Source organism: Fonsecaea multimorphosa (genome assembly GCF_000836435.1).
Source record: "Fonsecaea multimorphosa CBS 102226 unplaced genomic scaffold supercont1.24, whole genome shotgun sequence".
NCBI classification, from domain to species: domain Eukaryota; kingdom Fungi; phylum Ascomycota; class Eurotiomycetes; order Chaetothyriales; family Herpotrichiellaceae; genus Fonsecaea; species Fonsecaea multimorphosa.
The window spans coordinates 366,228-387,057 of NW_015971658.1; the positions used below are offsets into that span (position 1 = coordinate 366,228).

Genomic DNA, 20,830 nt, shown 5'->3' on the forward strand with positions numbered 1-20,830 from the left:
GCCCAGATGAGATTTGGGGGAGAAGGGATTGGCAAGCCGAGTCGAGTGGTACGATGCGAAGAAAGGGGAGAAAAGACGAATCGAGGAAATCCGGTCTTTGATGAGGAGCTGGGACGCAGAAGATGCCCGGGCAAAGCCAGAGATCGGCTTCAGGATAGCCACGGCGACTAGGTGGGGAAGGAATGTGTCTCAGTACATTGTATGGTGCGAAGTTCAAACCCCTAAAGAGCCGTGTATGTATACATCAAGTTTGAAAAACGGTAGAAGAGTAAGTCACAACAAATGAGTGTCTGAAGCGTACGCCGCAAGTGTTGAGAGCAATGGGAGGAATGGTGTTGTACAGCAAATTGAAAAAGTCGTCAGTGACTGCGGATTGACAAGGCTGCGAGGCCGCCTTGCATGACCCACACTGGCCTGTCGTGTCCACACGTACCGAGTACCTGGTACTCTGTAAATAACTTCTTATGATTCAAGTAGCTTGCCCTAAGGCGGCATATGCCAGTAATCGCAACGACAGACCCTTTTACCTTATTACCGAATTGCAGAAGGATGCGAGGGAAGTACGAGACATATTGAAGGATGGTATGATTTCAAAACTCTGTGCATTGGCACCAAGGCCGGGCCAAAATGCCTTTGAAAACTCTTGTTACGTAGTCAACCTATTGAATCACCCTGACGACGGTCCTCCTGGGTTCCCTTCATTGCTAGAAGAACAGAATGTCATCTCATATGCGACATGTGCTGCGCGACCTTGTCACAAGTCTCGTCAAGATCGTGGCACAATGATTCCAAGTTAGCCGCCTTTTCCTCATCAGAAAGTTCCGTATCCTGCTCCGTACAATCTGACATAGAAAATTCATCGGGAGAGACCGGTGGATCGAAGTACAATGCAAAGCTCTCTCTGTCGAGAGGGACAGATTCATCAACTTGAGTCGTTGCCGTTGCCGTGTGACTTGCCACTTCAGCCGGGAGATCGGGAATACGGGGTGTGTCTTTTGACCCCTTACTTGAGCCCTGGCTTGATTTGGGCTTTCCTGATAGACTTTCGATATCCAGAACAGGGAGTTCCGGTAAGCTGGTGACGGCATAGACTTGGAAGTCGTTGGTGGGGAGAGCATTCAGCCAGCCATTGGCCGGTTGAAGGGCAGAGAAATCAACTGGTGTGTCTGGAATTAGGGCCATTCCAACTTGAGGCTGCTGAAGATGCATGTTGTGAGCAGCCTCATCTGAGCTGACGTCCTTCTTGACAGGCTGGGGCTGGGGCTTGTTCTGAACAGTTTTTTGCTGCTGAGGGTTGCCCTGGACGTTCGGCGCCGGTAGGCCACTCTGGCTGAGCTCATGTAAGAACCCGGAAAAGGCCTGTGATGAGAGCAACATCCGAGTAAGGTCGGTGAGACGGTTGTTCTCCTCCCGTAGTTGTTGGTTCTGAGCACGCAAATCAGTGGCCTCCTGAGCTTTGGCAGCAACTTCTCCTTCCAGTTGAGAAATGTATTCTGAAAACCGAGTCAGTAGAGATTAAGATAACAAATACAATACTGGGGCGTACCTTTTCTTCTGGAACGGAATGCACGGGCAGAAACTTTGTTCCTGAGTTGGCGACGTTCCTTGCTAGACAACTTCTTCCCTTCCTCGCTGGCCAGGAGACGTTCGTCCTCGTCCATGTCATCTTCATCCTTCTTGATGCGAGGCATATTGGACATTCCAGTCAAGGGGGAGCTGTCCTCATCGGACATGGAGACAGCACTGGCTTGCCTCATCCGATTCAAGACTTTGGAGATGCTTTCTTCAACAAGGGGGTCTTTGGGCGGCTGAGCCTTAGCCGGTGATGGACCCGGGAGAGGTTTCTGGGTCTGGGGCGGATGTTGCTGTTGTCGTGCCATCTGTTCCTGCTTTTGAGCCTGCTGGGCCTTGGCCTGAGCCGCCTGCTGACTGTGCATTCCGGGATAGATTCGTTTGATGGGGGTAGAAGCGGTGTTGTTCTGGGCCACCAATGTGGTCGGGCTAACGAATTGAGCCGGACCCGATGCTGCGTCAGGATAGAACAGGGCTGGAAGACCGTTTGGCGAATCCGTCTCGAAATCCATATCAGCTGGATTGCGGGAGAAGTCGAAGTCGTCCAAGTCACTCAATGGCATGTTCAGAGTCTCGGTGGGCATAATAAAGCCTCCATTTCCCTCATGGTATTGTAGCCCGGTCGCTTTGTTGATGTTGAAAGTGCTGGCAAGGGCGCCAATAGGGATGCCAGTCTGTTGGTGGTACCGATCGTACTGAAAGCTTGGTCCCGGGAACGTGGTAGGAGTCGAGCTCGTAGCAAAGGTTGCAGAGCCTGGGATGGATGATTGAGGGGTCAGCATGGGGACTGACTTGATGTCTGGAGAGGTCGTTGCAGGTGTGAAGTCATTCTCGATATTGAGGAAGGAATCGTAGTCAGGGTCAAAAGTGGTGTTGAGCTGAGACATGCTCGATTGCGAAGCAGAGTAACTCATTGCAGAGACGAAGGGTGGTATACTAGAGGGGTGCGCGGCCTGGGAGCCTGCGCGGGTTTAAAAGGCAGCCTAAAAATAGGCACAGAGGGTTCGAAAGGTCGTCAATCGGATTTCTTGTGAATTCTCTCGTCCGGAGTCAATGTGAGGGTGTGTGTATATCAGTCGGAATGTAGTGAGAGCGTGTTGGTGATGGAACGAGAGAATGATTGAAGAGTGAAGTGAGCATCGCAGGGGGGAGAGGAACAAGGGAGGATGAAGAGGGAAAGCAGCAAGGAGACGGGAAAGTTGGCAGCAGTGGCAGCTCAAGAGTTGCGCAGGGCTCAGGGCTCATCAGGACGCGAGGGCCCAAGAGCCCAGAGCCACAACACTTGGGGGCAAGTGCTGAGGCTGTGTCGGAGTGTCTCCCCCCCTGCTCCAGGCTGGAGCGCCTGTGACTGGCTCGTGTGGCTATTAGGGTCCGGTTTTGGAGGTTGTCTTGCGAGGTCCCGGCACATCGGCAGCTGTGTCTCCCCGTGATCAGCGCATCTCATATGTAATTTCCACCAGTCATAGGGCCCATTGCCTCCGTCTTCAGGCTGCCATGATTCTTGCGGGAGCCGGCCAAGAACTCGGTATACATCATCCTACGGTACTGCCTCTGGTTAAAAAGGAACATTATACCTAAGCCCCTGACACCGTCACCCGAGGCGTGAAAAGGTCTCGGGGATTATTCTATCGTCGCTTCATTGCATTGAGAAATTATGCACCTTGCTGGGCACTCTTATACCCACGTGAGCTCGGCGACTGCGCGATCAGCCTTAAGCCCGAGTCTTTGGTGACGCTTCAATTTTCAGGCGCGAACATCCACCGGGTTTCCGAAACACTGGCAAGAACTATACGAGAATTTAGTGACCCGCTCTCCAAATAATAAATCGAAACGTTGATCCGCCCGTGAGGATAAGTCTCAATAACAGTGGTTCAGAGTTTTTCGTTAATATCTTTCTGCCCCTTGCAACTGTCTGCAGTGGGCACTCCTTGTTCGGCGTGACCGTGGACGTCTGGAATGGCGGTGCTTCACTATAGAGGCCATCTGTTTGCTGCCGTCCTCGGGATTCATCAAGATTCGGGTCTACGCTGGTGAGGATCTCCAACGTGAGCGATCTGACAGCTTGATACATCACCCGCAAAACGGCAGAAATTTATGTGGAATCGTGCTAAGAATATATCAACTGCTCTCACCAATTTCGTCGGCCGAGCAGAGATCAGCTCGCTTGTAAACCATGGCACGAAAACTTTAAACCCGAACTGTGGCGAGTGGGTGGCGAGTGTGGCGCCTGTGGCTGGTGGGATAGTCATGTGACCAGCCAAGACCCTGCGTTCCAAGTAGCCACGGCTCGCACGGATCTCGCGCGAGTTTTCCAGGTTGGGCTGCTGCTGGGTGGCTGCTATTGCTCCTCGTCTGGACCCTTCATTAGATTCCTGCACTGTGACTAATATCAGTCCGAGATACAGCAGTTACCAAGCCAGATGCTTTGCTTGTCGCCGGCATGTCAGTCGCGTATTACACTGCTTCTTCAATGCCTTATTATTTATCCCACATAACCCATTCCTGCTAATGACAAAACCTCTGCCCTTCTCTTCACACCCCATGTTGGAGCTCTTTCCCAGCATTGACTCTTTCCGACCATGGCTGAGGCGAGCTTCAAGCAGATGATTGCCACTCTTTTGCGCCAAACGAGGCCACAGACTTTTCGCCACTCAAAACCTCCTCGGTATCCCCAGCGAACGTTGTCCACTGCTACAAACGCCCGACCGCCGCGGCGGACAGCAGAGGACCCGCGATGGCAGGGACATCCTCTGCAGACTCAGAGTCCTGGCGCGCCTCAGGCCGAGCGGCCTCGACTTGAAAGCCTACGAAACGAGTCCGAACCGCGGCCTTTCTCTTCTTTCTTGACCGACAACTACTCTCGACAGCATAACTATCTGCGTATATCAGTCACTGAACGATGCAATCTACGATGCCTTTATTGCATGCCCGAGGAAGGTGTCCAGCTCTCTCCTTCGGCAAAATTACTCACAACCCCTGAAATTGTATATCTGTCGGAATTGTTCGTCAACCAGGGCGTTGACAAGATCCGGTTGACTGGGGGCGAACCTACGGTTCGGAAAGATATTGTGGATCTAATGCATCAAATTGGACAGCTGAGGAACAATGGTTTGAAAGAATTGTGCATAACAACAAATGGCATATCCTTACATCGAAAACTCGATTCCATGGTTGAGTCAGGACTGACTGGGGTCAACCTGAGCTTGGATACACTCGATCCTCACCAATTCACAATTATGACGCGGCGGAATGGACACGACGCAGTAATGAAGTCCATCAATCGGATACTTGAGATGAACAAACTCGGAGCAGCCATCAAACTCAAGATTAACTGTGTGGTAATGCGGGGCCTGAACGAACGAGAGATACTACCATTTGTGGAACTCGGCAGGGATCAAGATATCGAGGTCCGATTTATTGAGTACATGCCATTTGACGGGAACAAATGGTCCGAAAAGAAGATGTTAGGCTTCAGGGAGATGCTGGCTCTCATCCGCCAGAAGTATCCTGATGTCCAAAAAGTACAGGACCACAAAAACGACACGAGCAAAACATACAAAGTCCCAGGTTTCGCTGGTCGGATCGGGTTCATCACATCCATGACGCACAACTTTTGTGGTACTTGCAATCGACTTCGAATTACCTCGGATGGCAATCTCAAGGTTTGTCTCTTTGGAAATGCCGAAGTCTCTCTCCGTGACATTCTACGTGAATCCAATAACGGCAAACCCATCGACGCCGAAGCTATGGAAGCTATTCGAGAGCTCGAGATGGGTCGCCGCCAGCGACTTCCTGGGGCCGAGGGGTTAGGAACGTCTGAAAAGGAAGCGAAATTGCTCGATGTCATTGGTATGGCGGTGAAACGCAAGAAGGAAAAGCATGCTGGTATCGGCGAGCTGGAGAATATGAAAAACAGACCAATGATCCTCATCGGTGGGTAAGCCTCAACATTCTCGCCAATGTCCCAGTTCTCTACGCTGCCACGACGGATCCCATGGAACAACAGTACACCATATCACAGTTTTATATGATGAATATAGACCTATATCGTGTCTCCTTCTGTTCTCGTCCTGCGCCCACGTCTTCGGTCAGTGATTTAGCTGACTGTTGTGCTTCTGTAGATGATGCTTCTGTCAAACAATCTCTGCCAGCTCCGCCACCGCAGGAGTCGCCCTCCTGGTATGCTAACTCAATGACGGCCTTACACCGGCCTTCTCTACCGATGTATCTGCTGCAACAATCTACACCTTCTCCATCATGGCCCCAAGTTCGCTACTTTTCCTCACTCGTTTCCACACGACCCGCTGGATCCAGGAAGTTCAGTAACTCGACGTCGCTGGCCAGGTTGAGACATAATCCGTTCCGCTACGTTCATGGCCAGTCTTCATATCGACGTGTACCAACCAAGGAGCCGGAAAATATTCCAGCATATTCCTTTCGCCGCTGGGATGAAAGCCGACACCGATATTTACGGGGAAAGACCTCGAGAGCAGGGTCTAAAGTGCAGTCATACGGTCGATACCTGATCCGAGACATCATGAAGCGCGTGTACCACCACCAGACCTCTCGCAATGGACAACGCAGTATTAGTGGTTCGCCAGGTTGGTGGACAGAAAAGGAGCCATCGAAACAGACCTCTGAACCGGAACAAGGCGAGTCCCAAACAACAACAGCTGATCCGAATCCGACTCTCACCCACCTCACTGCCGACGGCGAAGCGCATATGGTTTCCATCGCAAACAAGAAACCGACTTCTCGCTCTGCGACGGCAACTTCTTTGCTGCTTTTCTCCCACCATGGGACTTACGGAGTTCTGTTCACGTCGCGGCTTCGAAAAGGAGACGCCTTAGCGGTGGCACGCATAGCGGGCATTCAGGCCGCGAAGAAGACGTCTGACCTCATCCCTCTCGCTCATCCTGGCCTCAACATCACAGGCGTCACGGTCCGCTTGGAGCCGTTTATGGGAGACAAGCTGCCTTACCCGCTTTCAGAGGGGAAAGGCGGGTATGTAGGGATTCCCCGCGACAAGATGGACAAACTCTACGGCGGCGTATTGGTCACCGCCACGGTGACGTGCGAAGGCAAGACGGGCGTGGAAATGGAAGCCATCACCGCGGCGTCCGTGGCGGGATTGACCATGTACGACATGCTCAAGGGCGTCGACAAGGAAATGATCCTGACTGCGACAAGGGTCACCGCGAAAAGTGGTGGTAAGTCCGGCGACTGGGAATGGGACTATAGACGCGGCAAGCGCTGGTTCGTTGGGGAGAAGAAGAGCAGCAGCAGGGGCCTGAACAACGAACACAACAGCAGCAGCAGCAGCAGCAGCAGCGGAGTAGCAGAGAACACACAACAGGTCGAACAAGGTGTGGACGAGCAGGACCAACTCCTCAAACAGCAGATGATCCAACAGGCCATCCACCAAAGACGGGAAGAGAGCTCTGCCGGTACCGGGGGACTCATATCCGCGGATGACCTGGCCGATATGAGAACGAGGAGGTTGAGGAATTCGCACGCTGCGAGAAAAGTCAACAGCGGGGGTGTGCCTGAGGCTGCTAGTGGCGAGCAATCTCGAGACCACCCGCAGGAGACGGACGGGCAATCAGCTGAGGTGGTACGGTAACCCCTGAAAGAGTGAATGTAAGGACTACGTATATAATTTACCATCACTCCCGGGATTTGGTTTTTGGATTCTACCGGGGCAGGCTGAGAGAATTCATCATGCTCTGATTTCTGCACACACATGCTGAAGAAAGCATTCGCAATCCCTCTATTAAAATCACATCTCTGGTAGACGAAGAATACCGGACCCTTCCCAGTTGGGCATTCTATATCTTTCGCTTCCAAAGCAGAAACTAGCTCCTGTTCATTCAACATGCTCCTCAAATTCCCCAGATTGAATCGAAAGTAATCGGTCTAAGTGGGTATCGTTTCGCTGGCAACAAAAAGAACGACGATGACAATGGTGCAAAATGGCGGCTCCTGGCCAAAAGAAAGAATATCCTAAACCAGTGCGCAGATACCAACCAAGCAAACCCGAAATATGGCTCCGTGTCCGGGGAAAGAGTCAAGCTGCCTATGTCACGAAGAATGTGGTGATCCAGAAAAAAAAAAATTTAAGGCGAAAGGCGCGAGGCCTCCTTTTCCCCATGGCTGAACGGAGCTAATCTGCTCCTTGGGTCGGGCTGGTTCATTTCAACCAGACTTGTTCAAAGACGCCTCCCAGAGGCTTTTGGCCGGCGATCTCTTCCACGTATTTCTCCGAGACGGGCGTGATCAGACAGCTCCAGCGGTTGAAGCGCGTCTTGGCCCAGTCGAGGCAAAAATGGTGCGTACGTAGAAATTCAGGCGGCTGGGCGCGCGAAGCTGCTTGCTGATGGCGCCGGGTGGTGGAAGCATCTGCGCCCGCGGCGATGGACGGTGGTGGAGGCGTGATCTTCCATCGAGACTCGTAGAGTGTCGGCCCAACGGCGAGGTAAGTGAGGGACGGTTTTGCTCCTCCAACCGAGGCGGGAAAGACCCAGTCGACGAATTTGGTGGCGTACTCTTTGATACTATAGTCTCCTAGTTGGCTAAACGCTTGATTCTCGGGGAAATTGCGGATGTGGATCGTTCGCAGGTGCTGGAGTGTTGGGAGAGCGGTCTTTCGCAGACGGATCATCTCATCGTTCCAAGGGAAGCCCATGCCCAGTTCTACCAGGTTAGGGCAGAGGCGGGCGATGTCGTTGATCGACTCTTCCCACAGATCGTGACTGTATCCGCCGACGCCAAAGGGACGGGAGGTGTCCATTGAGAGATGCTCGCGTGGCTGAATGCGGGATTCAAACACAAGGGTTTCAAGGGAGGGACCGTGTTCGGCGATAAACGTGCTCGGTCTTTCTAGGATGGCGCCGTTTTCGAACAAAAGGGACAGGGTCCGGAGGCCGGTGAATGAGCTGAGGAAGCGGATGAGAGCTTCCTTGAGAGGGCTTGTGGGATTTTCATGACGGAAAAGAAAGTGTTTCAGCGACGGGGTGACGCGTGGGTTTTGAGGCGCCTCGGGGGACGTCAATGCCCAGTGGAAGGTGCCCGCAATGGATTCAAGGAGATCATTACTGCCAGGGCAGGATTCCAGAGTGAGGCGTTCTAACTGACAGAAAAACATGGCTTGTGGGATGGAAGATGGTCGCAGTGGAGTCACGTCCAGACCCTGCAGAGATAGCTCGCGTAATTGAGGGAACGTGTCCAGCGCATATGCAGAGGTGAAAAATGTCTCTGTCGGTTGCGCAATTCGTTGGAGGAAATTCAGCCTGCTCTGTTGGTAGCACTCGATCAGCTGTTTCTCCTGGCCCAATGACAACCTCTGAATTGACTTTCTGTTGGCAGATATGATCTTTTCAACAGCGTCCCCCTCGTTGACCGTGCGAGCTTCGAGGGTCGTAAGGTTCCTGGGAAGGAGAGTGCCATCTTTCCAGGAAGAGATATCATGGAAATGGAGGTGCCTCAGCGTGCTTTCATGCCGCTGGGTGAGGAAGGTCAACATTTGCCGACCCAGGGGAGTCTGGTGGAAGAATCTGATACAATGAGCATGAGCAAGATCGGCTTGTGGGCAATTGACTCACGCAAAGCTCGTCAGTCGACTGGGAGGAACTTTCTCAAGTAGATTGTTCACATGGCCTTCCACGGAAACCACATCGGATATTCTCCTGCGCTTATACACCGAATTTCTTCTCTCCTTCCTGCCGTTTCTAATTGTGAGCTCCCGGACAGATTGAACGAGAGGCTCTCGGAACGCGGCTGTTCCAGGTAATGGGATTTGAGGGAGATCGAAGTCGACGTTATGATAGAGCCGAGCCATGACCATGTCCTCGAGGACACGGCATGTTAGAGATAAATTGTAGAGGTCTCTGCGACTATCGAGCTGGGAACTTGTCAGTTAAGTGATTTCTCTTTAGACTGTTTCGGGACTTCTCAGAGACGCACATAATTGACGATATGGAGTTTGACCTCATTGGGGAGAGTCAGAAGCCGGCAAGGCTGCGCAAACGGCGAGGAGTCCATTGTTGCGTGGTTGACGAGCAACAGTCGAGAGACGCGCAAAACTTCTATGTTAGTATTGACATATGCGATATAAAGGGTTCACAATCTCATGATCCAGTCTCTGCAGCCCGTAGGACAATTCTACCATGGATGGGCAGGAGGTGCGAATATGATAAATGGTGACACAAGGGGTGGATACGGGAAAGACACGCAGCCTTGACACCCAAACCGGGGGGCCACAGGGGAGGCGAGGGCGGGAACGATTCCCGGATGGGGAGCCTGCGTTACGAGTAGACTGGCAAACAGCGTAGCATTATGTCAGACCGATAATAATCGTGCATCATGGTGCATTCCACTGGCGTGGGAGGCTGAGCGTGAAAGAAAATTCCATCCAAGGGAGCGGACGATAGGGGGGAGTGGAGGAGATGAGAAGAACGGTAAGCGGATTTCCAGTGGCGCTCTGGGTGCCTGCGGAGTTTGCTGATGTCGAGCCAGCAAGGATTGTTTGCGGACGTTGCATGTTTCTGGCATGTACCTCGTAGGTGGTTTTATTAATCAGTGTTGACACGAGGAGCTGAAAACAGTGACCATTGAGATACCAGGTAATGATGTGTACGGTAACAAAGAGGGAGTATCCCACTCCTCGAATGCAGGGACATTGCCGGAACAGCGCAATGACGATCATGCAGCGCAGCAGCAGCGTCCTTTTTCCTGGATCCACAAGGGCGCCACATCTCCAAATTGCTCTCCCTGGTGCTAGGAACCCCATCAGGTAGGAGTTCTAATACTACCGTGTATAAGCATTGAGGACAATACACCTGGACTCCTGGAGAGTAGGGATCTCGCGGGAAGACAGCCGCCTTGCCGCTACACTACAGCATGGGCGGCGAATGATTTCCGTCATTATCGGCCTCGATTTTAACATTAATTTCAAGGTACTCAAACACTATTGTCTTTTCCACGCTCGTAGGTTTGCTCACACCCTGACTGACTTTCCGTCTCTTGCTGGACGTTGCGGCTGAGCCGGCCGAGAAATGCCCACCACAAATGCCCTGCTGACTCACTCTGGGTCTCCTGTGTGGATTTCAAACGGACATGACACTCCCGTGTTAGTTTCCGAACCTCGTTGACGCGAGTTGCGTGGTGGGGGCAAGGTGTGAGCGGTCACCATTGCGCATATTGTTGGCGATTCGGGCGTAAATACGGGTGCAATCCGTGCTCTCTGGCAGGATGAAGGGATTGGAGCTCGCACTCAAGCTGATGTTCGAAAGCCGAAAACGAGACACATTCTCGAGAGCATGTTCACCCACCACCGCGGCTGAGTATAATCCTGAAAAGGGATATTCCTGTTTACTACTCACGGTCGATATGCATTCTCAGCACTGGTATTCACAAGAATGTGCTTGTAAGCTCATATTGACGTCATGAAAGTGTTAACGACTGTGATGACCACAAATGAGCGAATGTCTGAGTTCTTGATCGAGACCAAATACGAGGTATAGTAGTAGTTGATGGGGTGGGTTGGTAGTAACGCTGTTCTTTAAACCCGCGGCGTTGGAGGTTCTGGGGATGGATACTCGACCGTATTCCTTCACTGTCGCAAGTCGCACTTCAACGTATTCACCTTCCACGGAGAAATATACCTCCAGGGCCGAATCTTCAGTTCAACGTCCGGCAAGCTTTTGACGCCGCACGCTCATCAAATGGATAACTTTTGGTTCACCAGACAGGTGAAGGGAGCAGCAGTGTAGCGGCTTGGTTGTCCTGGTAGCCGCTCTTGGACACTTTCCCTAGCCCTCAAAGCTTTTAATTCTTTCGCTCCTTTTTTCCTCTTATGAAATTTCTGTCATCTGGTGGCTGGACTGTGATTCCGCACTTCCCTAGGGATTTCAGAATCAGGACGACTGCTTTAGGACGCCAATAAAGGGACATCTTTGGATTGAGCAAGTCGTCTATGCGGAGACCATGCGTCTGTGTTGAAACTTCAGAGTAAGCTGCAGGGCATACAAGCGTAACATTCCGACTGTGTTGGGTGGTAAGTCTGTCTTTCTCTGGCTGTTTTGTCCAGGTGCACAGGAGGCCAGCACAGCGAATTCTATTGCGACTATTCAGAGGATTGTACCAGACCCGCGAAAATTGGGAAACAAAGATGGAAGTTGTTGCTTGTCGTTCCTTCCTACCGCCGCGGCGACCACCTCTTCTCTGTATTTCTGTCCCCCAAGATCCCTTTCAAGATCCCTTTCAAGATGGAGGGCCGAGACGAGGAACGCCGAGACAAGGACAAAGCGACTAGCACGACTAGTGGCGCGAGCCTTGAAGAACGCTTGAAGATGGCCTCTATCAACGCTCAGCACAACCACTTTCCTGACTTCCCTGCCGCGTACACCTACGTTGAACCTCCCAAGACTGACGCGACTGATATCAGACCGTTTCTCAAAACTCCAAGCGATGAAGAGCAGGCTTTAAGTGCCCATAATACCGACAAGCCGCCTTTCTGTCGCCCAGTCGAGTCTCCCTCCTCATCCTCGGTGCAACAGCAAGCACTCCCTCCTGCATCTCAAGCTCAGTCTTCCGTCACATCAGAGGACATGGATCGCCGACTCCGCCAGAACAAGCCACGCTTGTTGCTGATGGGCCAGCGCCGGTACGATGACTCCCATTCTTTCCGTGCCTAGTCACTGACAAAGTCGTAGGAGCGGCAAGTCATCCATCACCAGTGTGGTCTTCCACAAGATGCCTCCTCAAGAGACCCTTTTCCTCGAGTCTACCACTCGTATTCAGAAAGATACCATGCACTCCTTCATGGACTTCCAAGTCTGGGACTTTCCTGGACAGATTGATTACTTCGACCCCACGTTTGACACCAACGAAATTTTTTCTGAGATTGGAGCGCTCGTCTGGGTCATCGACGCGCAAGACGACTACAGCGAGTCCTTGAACCGTTTGACCACCACCATTCTCAACCTTCAAACCACCTTTCCTCATGTCAACGTCGAGGTCTTCATCCACAAGATCGACAGCTTGAACGATGAATTCCGAGCGGAAATCTACCAGGACATCGCCCAGCGTGTTGGTGACGACCTGAACGACGCAGGCTACATCAACCCGAACGTCAGCTACCACATGACCTCTATCTACGACTACTCCATCTTTGAGGCATTCAGCAAGGTCGTTCAAAAGCTGATCCCTCATCTTGATACTCTGCAGAACCTCATGAACACACTTGTGGACAACAGCGGTATGGCCAAAGCCTACCTTTTCGACATCCTCAGCAAGATCTACGTCGCGAGCGATACACGACCAGTTGACATGGAGGTGTACGAAATGTGTTCTGACTACATCGACGTTATTGTCGACATTACCGATCTTTACGGACACGAGCGCAAGGATGGCCAGGTTCTTGGAGAGCAGATGCAGGAAACAGAGTCATCCATGACCATCCATGACGGCACCATGATCTACCTCAAGGAGATGAATAGGTCAGAAAAACTCCCTTCGGAACCCAACACCTTTCTAACGCGACGCAGGTACCTCTGCCTCGTCACCGTCATCAAGAACGACGACGCCAAGAACAAGAAGGGATTGATTGATTACAACTGCCACATTTTCCAAGAGGCCCTAAACCAAGTCCTGGCGCAGGCTTGGAATGCAGAGAAGGCGACGGGCACCGGGGAGGGTGCGGAGCAGGATGGCGAGAGCGCAGCCCAGCAGGCAGCGCAACCAGAGAACTGATGAGTGTGAGCAGACCAGACTGAGTGGGCAATTGAGACGGGCTGGACAATTAGCAAACGGGCGCTGGCTCGTGTCAGGACAGTCATGGAAGATGAATCAAACGGGTCCCATACGTACAATATGAGCTATTGAACTGTGTAACCAACGTTCCCCCGCCTATCGAGAAAGTGAATTGCACACCGTGACTGTAAAAACAAAGGGCAAGGATTGTGAGTCTGTGACATATTTTCCGCGAGCTCGAAGTTCAAAGTTGTGGATCTTTGCCAAGTCCCAGCTTGAATATCCTTTGGTCAGACTCGGAATTTCGCAGACAGAATGACACAGTCTCTCATCTACATGCAGACTCGCTTGACCTCTGAAGCAGTAGATCATATCAGTCTTCTGCGCGACGTTGACGGCATCGATTCCCTTGCAAACGAGCTCCGTCAGAGCCAGGAGATCGATAGCACGGCTGCAAGTCCAACCCGACAGTCACTGAATCCGCGCATCCAATTTTTACGCCTCTCAGCGATCGTCCGAGGACGCGTCGGTGTGCCTGGAGCAACACCTCCATATCAACCTGTTCCGCCGTCTCTGTATCGTGCGCTGAGTCTCGATCAGGACGAAAGCGTGGGCCAAGGGGAAGTGACCAGTCCCTCACCCTTGCGCAATTTCGCTTCGTCGAATTATTCCGTCCGGTATGAGTCACAGCGAGACGGACATATAACGACACGGACGGCATTTGAAGGTTTCCCAAGACAGTTATTCTCCAGGACCGTCAAAATGCCTCAGACGGGGTTCCAAGCTCTGATACTGTGCGGTCCCGGCATCGGACTCAGCACCTTCACCAGTGTCCCTGCAGAGTATCCCAAGGCACTTGTCGAAGTCGCGAACCGACCCATGGTCTGGTATGTCTTGGATTGGTGCTATCGGATGGGCGTGACAGATATCACCCTCATTACTCCGCCAACATCGAAGGACACGATTGCTGCCGCTCTTGCACAAAACCCTTACCTCACATCTCTTCCCTCGCCCTCCGCCGACCTCCTAGCTCCAGAATCTCTAGAGTACACAACGCCAACTGCAGAATTACTCAGATTGCCAGAGGTGCAGCAGGTGATCAGGTCAGACTTCTTGGTGCTCCCGTGCGACCTGATTTGCGACATTTCAGGCGACCATTTCTTGGAGTCGTACTTTACCAGGTTAGGTGGCCCTGGTGGGATCGGTGCTAGTTCAGGCTTAGACTTTGACATGTCACGACACGAGCTATTATCGCTTGGAGGTAAACAACGTGGTCGGCGCGGCGGGCTTTCGATATGGTACAACACGGTAGATCGAGAGGAGAGCGTGAAGGGCGAAGAATGCGACTTCATGTGTACCTCCAAACTCGACCCTGAGCACAATCTGCCTCTCTCCAAGACTGCCACGATTCAATCACAGGGGGTCCTTCGCAAACTAGTCTGGACGATGCCCATGTCCGAGCTATGGGATCAGTGCGAGGAGGACAAGTCATGGAAGATTCGGCAGTCACTCCTCCGCAAATATGGGGCGATCAAGTGCATGACCAAATATCGCGACTCGCACATCTATTTCTTTCCCTACTGGGTGAAGGAATTCGCCAGATTTAACGAAGACTTTGAGTCTGTTAGTGAAGATCTCGTGGGGACGTGGGCAAAGGCTGAATGGCGCAAACCGAGCTATCGCGCACGATTCGGTGCCCGGAAGATATTCGCACCCCGTCTCAGCTCCCAGGAGCATGATGTTCCTTCGCATGAACGGCCGATTGAGGCAGAGATTGACTTGTTATCCTTGAGCAGTACTCACGTCACAAACCATCATCAGCCCCAATCTACAGAGACTCCACGCACAGCCCGACTGGCGTCGAGAGTACAGAGGGACTCCGAAGACAGGATCCTCTCGGCAGACAGCGAATCGCCGGTTTCGGAAGAATCAGGACCTGTACCGCCCGTTCCCCCTATTCTCTCATACATACTACCTTCAACTCCAGAGGCACCGTTGGTGCGCCGTGTGGACACCACCCCCCTTCTACTCTCCGTTTCGCTCTCCCTTGCCAAATTGCCATCGATCGAAGAATGTCTCGGCAGCAAATCCGCACTTTCCCCATTCTCCCATCCAGCCAAAATTCATGCTACCGCCACGATCGCGCCGCGGGTGACCATCTCTCGTTCCGACACGCTCATCGACAGCAATAGCACAATCGCGACGCAATGCGTGATCAAGAACAGCGTCATCGGCGCCTCCGTCGCAATCGGCACAGGAAGCCGTATCACGGGCTGTGTTATTATGGATGGCGCGACGATTGGGGATAAGTGTGTCCTGACAGGCACGGTGGTAGGCAAGAAGGCCAAGATCGGCAACAAGTGCTCGTTGACGAACTGTGAGGTGCAGGACGGGAACGTTGTTGGCGATGCTACCGAGGGAAAGGGCGAGAAATACCTAGTTGGGGGCTTGGAGGACGAGGTGGAGGGCGAAGAGGAGATGGGATTTGACGATGAAACACAGGATGCAGAGGGTGAGGGAGAAGGTCTGAGCCTGGGGGAGCCATGACTGCAGTGCATTTGTGAAAGGGGGCCGTTCAGTATTGTTCGTACATCAACCCCTCGCACAAAACGACGGGAGCTCGGCCAAACGAGTATTATCTAGGTGACCGAGCACGATCAAAGAAAGCTCTGAAAGCAGATACATTTGCGCCAGGGATGGTCTAGAGACGTATTCCTTCGTGGTCTCGACGACGTTAGGGCTCAGGGATGGGCACTTTATTACCGCCCATGGAGCCAATGCGTAAGCTGTAATTGATATCCGATGGAGAGGTCAATGTGCCATAAGTCAAGCCTGCGGGGAAGTATAAGTTTGGTGGAAAGCCTTGATAACCCGAAGTCCACGAGCCGTTGGCTTTCACGTTGTCTGAGCCTCGGAGCGATACTCTATGGGCACCTGCGTGCCTAGGTACTTTATACTGTGGGTCTAGTAGGTTGAGTAGGATCCATAACCGGTCCGGCGACTGGTGTTTTCATTGTCTTACCTTAGGTACCTGGGTAGGTATCTAAAATAAGCTTTTTTCTCCATGTTAGAATAAGTTATGGTGCCTAGATAGATTTATATATGTGGGGGCGAAGAGGTCTGAAGGTCTGAAGGACATGTGGTGGGAAACAGGACCCCGCACGCCGCGCTGAAAGCCGCCCTTTTGTTGGAGTTTGGCTTGTTGGCGCGCTCCCTTGTTCCACTGCCTGACCAACAAAAGAATCTGACGTCGTCCGCGACAGTCAACAGTGCAAACCTCTTATTTTCAAGTAAAGAGTATCTATCTACCATCTGTCACATGTTTGGGCCCTTCTGAGTGCTTGACGGTCAACAGCTAGAGGCTGTGACTTAATCTCGGCTTCGTCTGGTAAGGGTAACGCGGGCTCTTTCGACTTAACCGTTATCTTAAATGATTGCACTCCAAGAGTCAACTTAAGCCTTTGATCATAGACTACTAAAAAGGGCTCGCTATCATTCCTATACTAGTTTGAAATTTAAAGATAACAATAATAAAATTAAAATTAAAGTAAAAGTGAGATCAAGTCAAGTTCTTAGTTTTATTACGTAATCTATACGGACTACAGTGAGTAGGTGAATGCACGCAGTAGGCTTAGCGCCAAAGCGCTCTTGGCACCCCAGCTGCCTTACTACCTCGCAGCTTGCGAATTAATTCGACTTCCGTTCCTTTAATTCTTTCTAATAACCGACTAACTCTCCACCACCGCTCGAATTAAGTGTTATTCGACCTCCTCTAAGCTCGTTATTAACTCTATTCCACGAATGAACGCAGAAAGCTGGACATTATTGACTTCTAAGGAGAGCGCGTGGTGTGCTGGGCCGGCGATGGCTGTTAGACTGCAGGGAGCCCTGGGTCGTAAACGCAGCTTCGATCAAACCAGAGATCAGGTGGTAAGTAAGGCTCTTTTAATATCCTGTTTATTTCCCAGGTTGCCAGGCTGCGGCTTTATGTCCAGCTTAACCGTCCGGCCCTTACCAAGCCTTCAGGTACATGTTGTTAAATCGCGGAACCCTCCCCACCTTTGGGAAAGGTGCCCTCTTCTGTGTGACCTTTGTGTTGGAATGTGATTGGCATTTGAAAAGAAAAACTAACCGTGTTGAATCACCTTCAGACACGTTCAGGGACGCTCGTGATCGAGTTATCGGACTCTGAAGACGATGTGAGTCTCCCTTCACGTGGCGGCCCTTCCCTCGACCGCCTAGATAGGCACCTGCTCTGGCGTGACTTTCCCTCTTCGAATACTGACGCACTCCAGACACCTTCGGTTCCTCTCTCGAAGCGTCAGAAATCTCACACGCCCGCAGCGGATGAGCCCGAACCTCGTCGCGTCCTTCTCCAGTCGCGTCCCCTATCCGAAAATGCCAAGACTCGCCACGCGACTCCTCCAGCATCGGCTTCGTCACGTGCTCCAACGCAGAATGGTGCGACGAGTACACCCTCACGCTCACCATGGAAGAAGCTTTCCAGATACTCACTGTCAAACGGGACGTTCATAGACCTCCGGAGTGATTCACCCACTATCTCTGACACTAGTGGACCGGAGCCCAAAACGACGTCCCTACCAACACGGACTAGTGTGCGACCTGAATCCCGTGCTTCTTCCACCTTCGATCAGATGAAGGCGGCTGGATCCACCACGGTCAAAACGCCTTCTCGGTCAGAGTCACGGGCGCGTGCCACGCAGCAACGGCAAAACAACTTCGACGGGGCACGGCATATGCCTCAATCCTGGCGTGATCTCTTCGTCAAATCGGAAGAAGCGGCAAGGCCGGTAAACACGAAAGGAAACGACACAATCTCCCGTCATGATCGAGCAGGTCAGGGCTTCCCCTCGAATAACTTATCGATCGAAATTCCACGACCGATCCCAGATTCTCAAGTGGCTTCTACGCAGCAAGGACATAAACGTCTGCCGACTGTTGAAGTTGTGAACGACTCCCAACGCAAAGAACTTCTCAGACAGTTTCAAGCTTCCTCCAAGTCCAAAGCTCAGCTCGCCAACGAGAAGAATGCGGTTCTGACTCAGCTGAAGCAGTCTACAAAGATAGCCTACGAAAAGCCGGAACTAGTAGAGCAATATTTCGGAACGACAGGATTCTCGGCCGTGTTCAGCGTGGACGAAGGCCTCGAGTTTATGCGCAGTGCGGCCTCAAAGAAGAGTAAGAAGACTAACCGGAGCGGTATCAAATTAGAGATTGAATCTCTTTCCACTTCGTTTGACCAACTCAGGCTCACCAAAAGCCCTATCCACCCCGCCCGGGCTGCGAGGGATATCCTCATCAGCCGCTTTGAAGAACAGTCAAATCCACCTTTGACTTTCTCCAACGACATCAACAATAGACGGCTTCCCGGCAAATTCCAATTCATTGATCACTATATCATCAGTTCTAAGATCAAGATGGCACCACCCTCGACGAACTCTGGCTGCGATTGCAGCAGTTGCACATTATCCACCTGTAAATGCTTGACCAAGGAAGTCGAAGGAGGGGAGATCCAGGTCGAAACCTATGTTCGCCGACCCGACGGGATCGTTGTGCTCTCGGACGATTATATTACCCGGTCCCTGAGAGAAGGAGAAGTCCGCCATGAAATCACGGAATGTAACGAACATTGCGGGTGTGGCGATGACTGCTGGAATCGGGTCGTGTGCAAGGGCCGCACGGTTCCTCTCGAACTTTTTCAGACCGAGAAGTGCGGCTTTGGACTTCGCTCGTCGAAAGACATTGTGAAAGGCCAATTCATCGAGCGATACCTCGGCGAGGTTATCACTGGGGCCGAATTGGAGCTCCGTGAAGACGTGGCCGAAGACCACCAAGCTAGCTATGTCTATATGCTGGACTGGTTCGGCAAAATAGGCCACAAGGATCCCTACCACGTGGATGGCGAGTACTTCGGGTCTGCCATGCGCTTTGTCAATCACAGTTGTAGTCCGAATACTCTGTGTATACCTGTGCAGACTCACCGAAAGGACAAGAGAGTGTATGACCTCGCCTTCTTCGCTATCAAAGATATCAAGGCTGGCGTGGAGATACGCATCTCTTATAAGAACGACGGCGATCCCGACGATGAGCACACCTCGGAGGACTTGGTGAAATGCCAATGTGGAGAGGACAATTGTCGAGGGATTCTATGGAGACCAGGAGTCAAGACGCGACGAAGGAGGAGACGACAAGAATAAAGGGCTCTCTGGGCTTGGGGGAAGGAGATGGACAATGCTGAGGCCGTCGACGTGATTGCCGCATCTGCGACGGTGCGCGTGTCGAAGGGTCCGTTCGAGATACAACTACGCCGATCGTCACAATGCCTTGGGAGCTCCTATATCCGATGGCGTCGAGAAAGAGCAGGAGCTGTTTGTTTTACTGTCACCCAAGGCGGAGAGCATGAGTATTGATTGGACGATGGGTCGGGGTCAAGTTGTCATCGAGAAAGGGGCCGTGCTTTTTACGCCATGAATGATACCCTGGATATGATTGAACGGATGGATGGACGGGTCAAACGAGCGATCACGGTGTTTTGGGACACACCTGACGAGGATATTACCAGAGAGGGAAATGTACCACTACCACCAACAGGAACTCGAGCGTTACGCGAAGCGTTTGAATCTCAGCGGACTAGCGAGCATAGCAAGCGGATACTGGGCAAAATGAGCTATTGCATGAGCGATTGCATGAATGGATGAATTGAATCACATGAATGAGCCACCAGATGAGGAATGAGACTTGGACCTACAAATATATCCATCACCCAGACAACAAACCAAAAAATTCCCCGACCCATCTCCGCTTATTCCCCCCGAGGGCGCTCGGACTGAGGGCAACATCGCACACAGGCTCGGGTGTGGGAGGACTAGAGGTACTAAAGGGAACTAGGGGGATATAATGTAATGGAGTTGGCTATCGAGTTACATCCCTACGTATACTCGGTATGATAGACAAGTAGATAATCCAAAGTGTGGAACGAATCACGATATATTTTGGATATACCTAGGTATCTAGACAAATACTCGGTATACTTACGTATCCTCGCGGCAAATATACATATATACATTGTTTACCACCATGTACAGTACCGGCGCCAAAAAAGTGAAAGAGTCTAGCAGCTGGTTTTTTGAGGACCGATTCCCCCCCACCCAAAAAATATTCTATTCTGTCGAAGCAGCGGGCTGAATTACTCATCCTCTTCACCTCTTCATCTCTTCATTATAGGGCAGAGCAGAGCGGTGATTTCTTCTCTCACCCCACCCCGATGCCTTGTTTTCGTCCTTTTTTTTTTCACTTTCCCTTTCCGAGAAGAGCGTGAGCTTTTCATGTTGGGGAGAGAGAAGGGGGAGAGTTGTTGATCAGATTGGCTATATTTAATCATTGATAATAGAGGTTTCTCTCTGCGCCTTTCGCTTTCAGGACACACTTGAGACTTGCAGTGATATTAAACTGATTCCCATTATCGGCATACGATAATCATATTAAT

The 20,830-nt window shown here is 51.8% G+C and overlaps 6 protein-coding genes across 6 annotated transcripts; 4 read left to right on the forward strand and 2 right to left on the reverse strand.

The window, feature by feature from the left end:
• Nucleotides 1-720: 720 nt before the first annotated feature.
• On the reverse strand, nt 721-2,486 carry Z520_09535 (uncharacterized protein; the record flags this gene model as incomplete). The annotated part of the gene is made up of 2 exons (XM_016780029.1): nt 721-1,493; nt 1,547-2,486. The coding sequence occupies 2 exons, from the start codon at nt 2,484-2,486 to the stop codon at nt 721-723; spliced, it is 1,713 nt and encodes a 570-aa protein (XP_016628968.1).
• A 1,665-nt stretch (nt 2,487-4,151) lies between these two features.
• On the forward strand, nt 4,152-7,195 carry Z520_09536 (uncharacterized protein; the record flags this gene model as incomplete). The annotated part of the gene is made up of 2 exons (XM_016780030.1): nt 4,152-5,505; nt 5,694-7,195. The coding sequence occupies 2 exons, from the start codon at nt 4,152-4,154 to the stop codon at nt 7,193-7,195; spliced, it is 2,856 nt and encodes a 951-aa protein (XP_016628969.1).
• A 567-nt stretch (nt 7,196-7,762) lies between these two features.
• On the reverse strand, nt 7,763-9,612 carry Z520_09537 (uncharacterized protein; the record flags this gene model as incomplete). Its single annotated transcript, XM_016780031.1, has 3 exons — nt 7,763-9,125; nt 9,174-9,472; nt 9,535-9,612. The coding sequence occupies 3 exons, from the start codon at nt 9,610-9,612 to the stop codon at nt 7,763-7,765; spliced, it is 1,740 nt and encodes a 579-aa protein (XP_016628970.1).
• Nucleotides 9,613-11,837: 2,225 nt separating this feature from the next.
• On the forward strand, nt 11,838-13,323 carry Z520_09538 (uncharacterized protein; the record flags this gene model as incomplete). The annotated part of the gene is made up of 3 exons (XM_016780032.1): nt 11,838-12,235; nt 12,285-13,070; nt 13,119-13,323. The coding sequence occupies 3 exons, from the start codon at nt 11,838-11,840 to the stop codon at nt 13,321-13,323; spliced, it is 1,389 nt and encodes a 462-aa protein (XP_016628971.1).
• A 315-nt stretch (nt 13,324-13,638) lies between these two features.
• Nucleotides 13,639-15,870, forward strand: Z520_09539 (uncharacterized protein; the record flags this gene model as incomplete). Its single annotated transcript, XM_016780033.1, has 1 exon — nt 13,639-15,870. One exon carries the CDS (start codon nt 13,639-13,641, stop codon nt 15,868-15,870), a length of 2,232 nt encoding a protein of 743 aa, XP_016628972.1.
• A 1,317-nt stretch (nt 15,871-17,187) lies between these two features.
• Z520_09540 (uncharacterized protein) lies at nt 17,188-19,541 on the forward strand (the record flags this gene model as incomplete). The annotated part of the gene is made up of 3 exons (XM_016780034.1): nt 17,188-17,253; nt 17,475-17,522; nt 17,619-19,541. The coding sequence occupies 3 exons, from the start codon at nt 17,188-17,190 to the stop codon at nt 19,539-19,541; spliced, it is 2,037 nt and encodes a 678-aa protein (XP_016628973.1).
• Between the last annotated feature and the right edge of the window lie 1,289 nt (nt 19,542-20,830).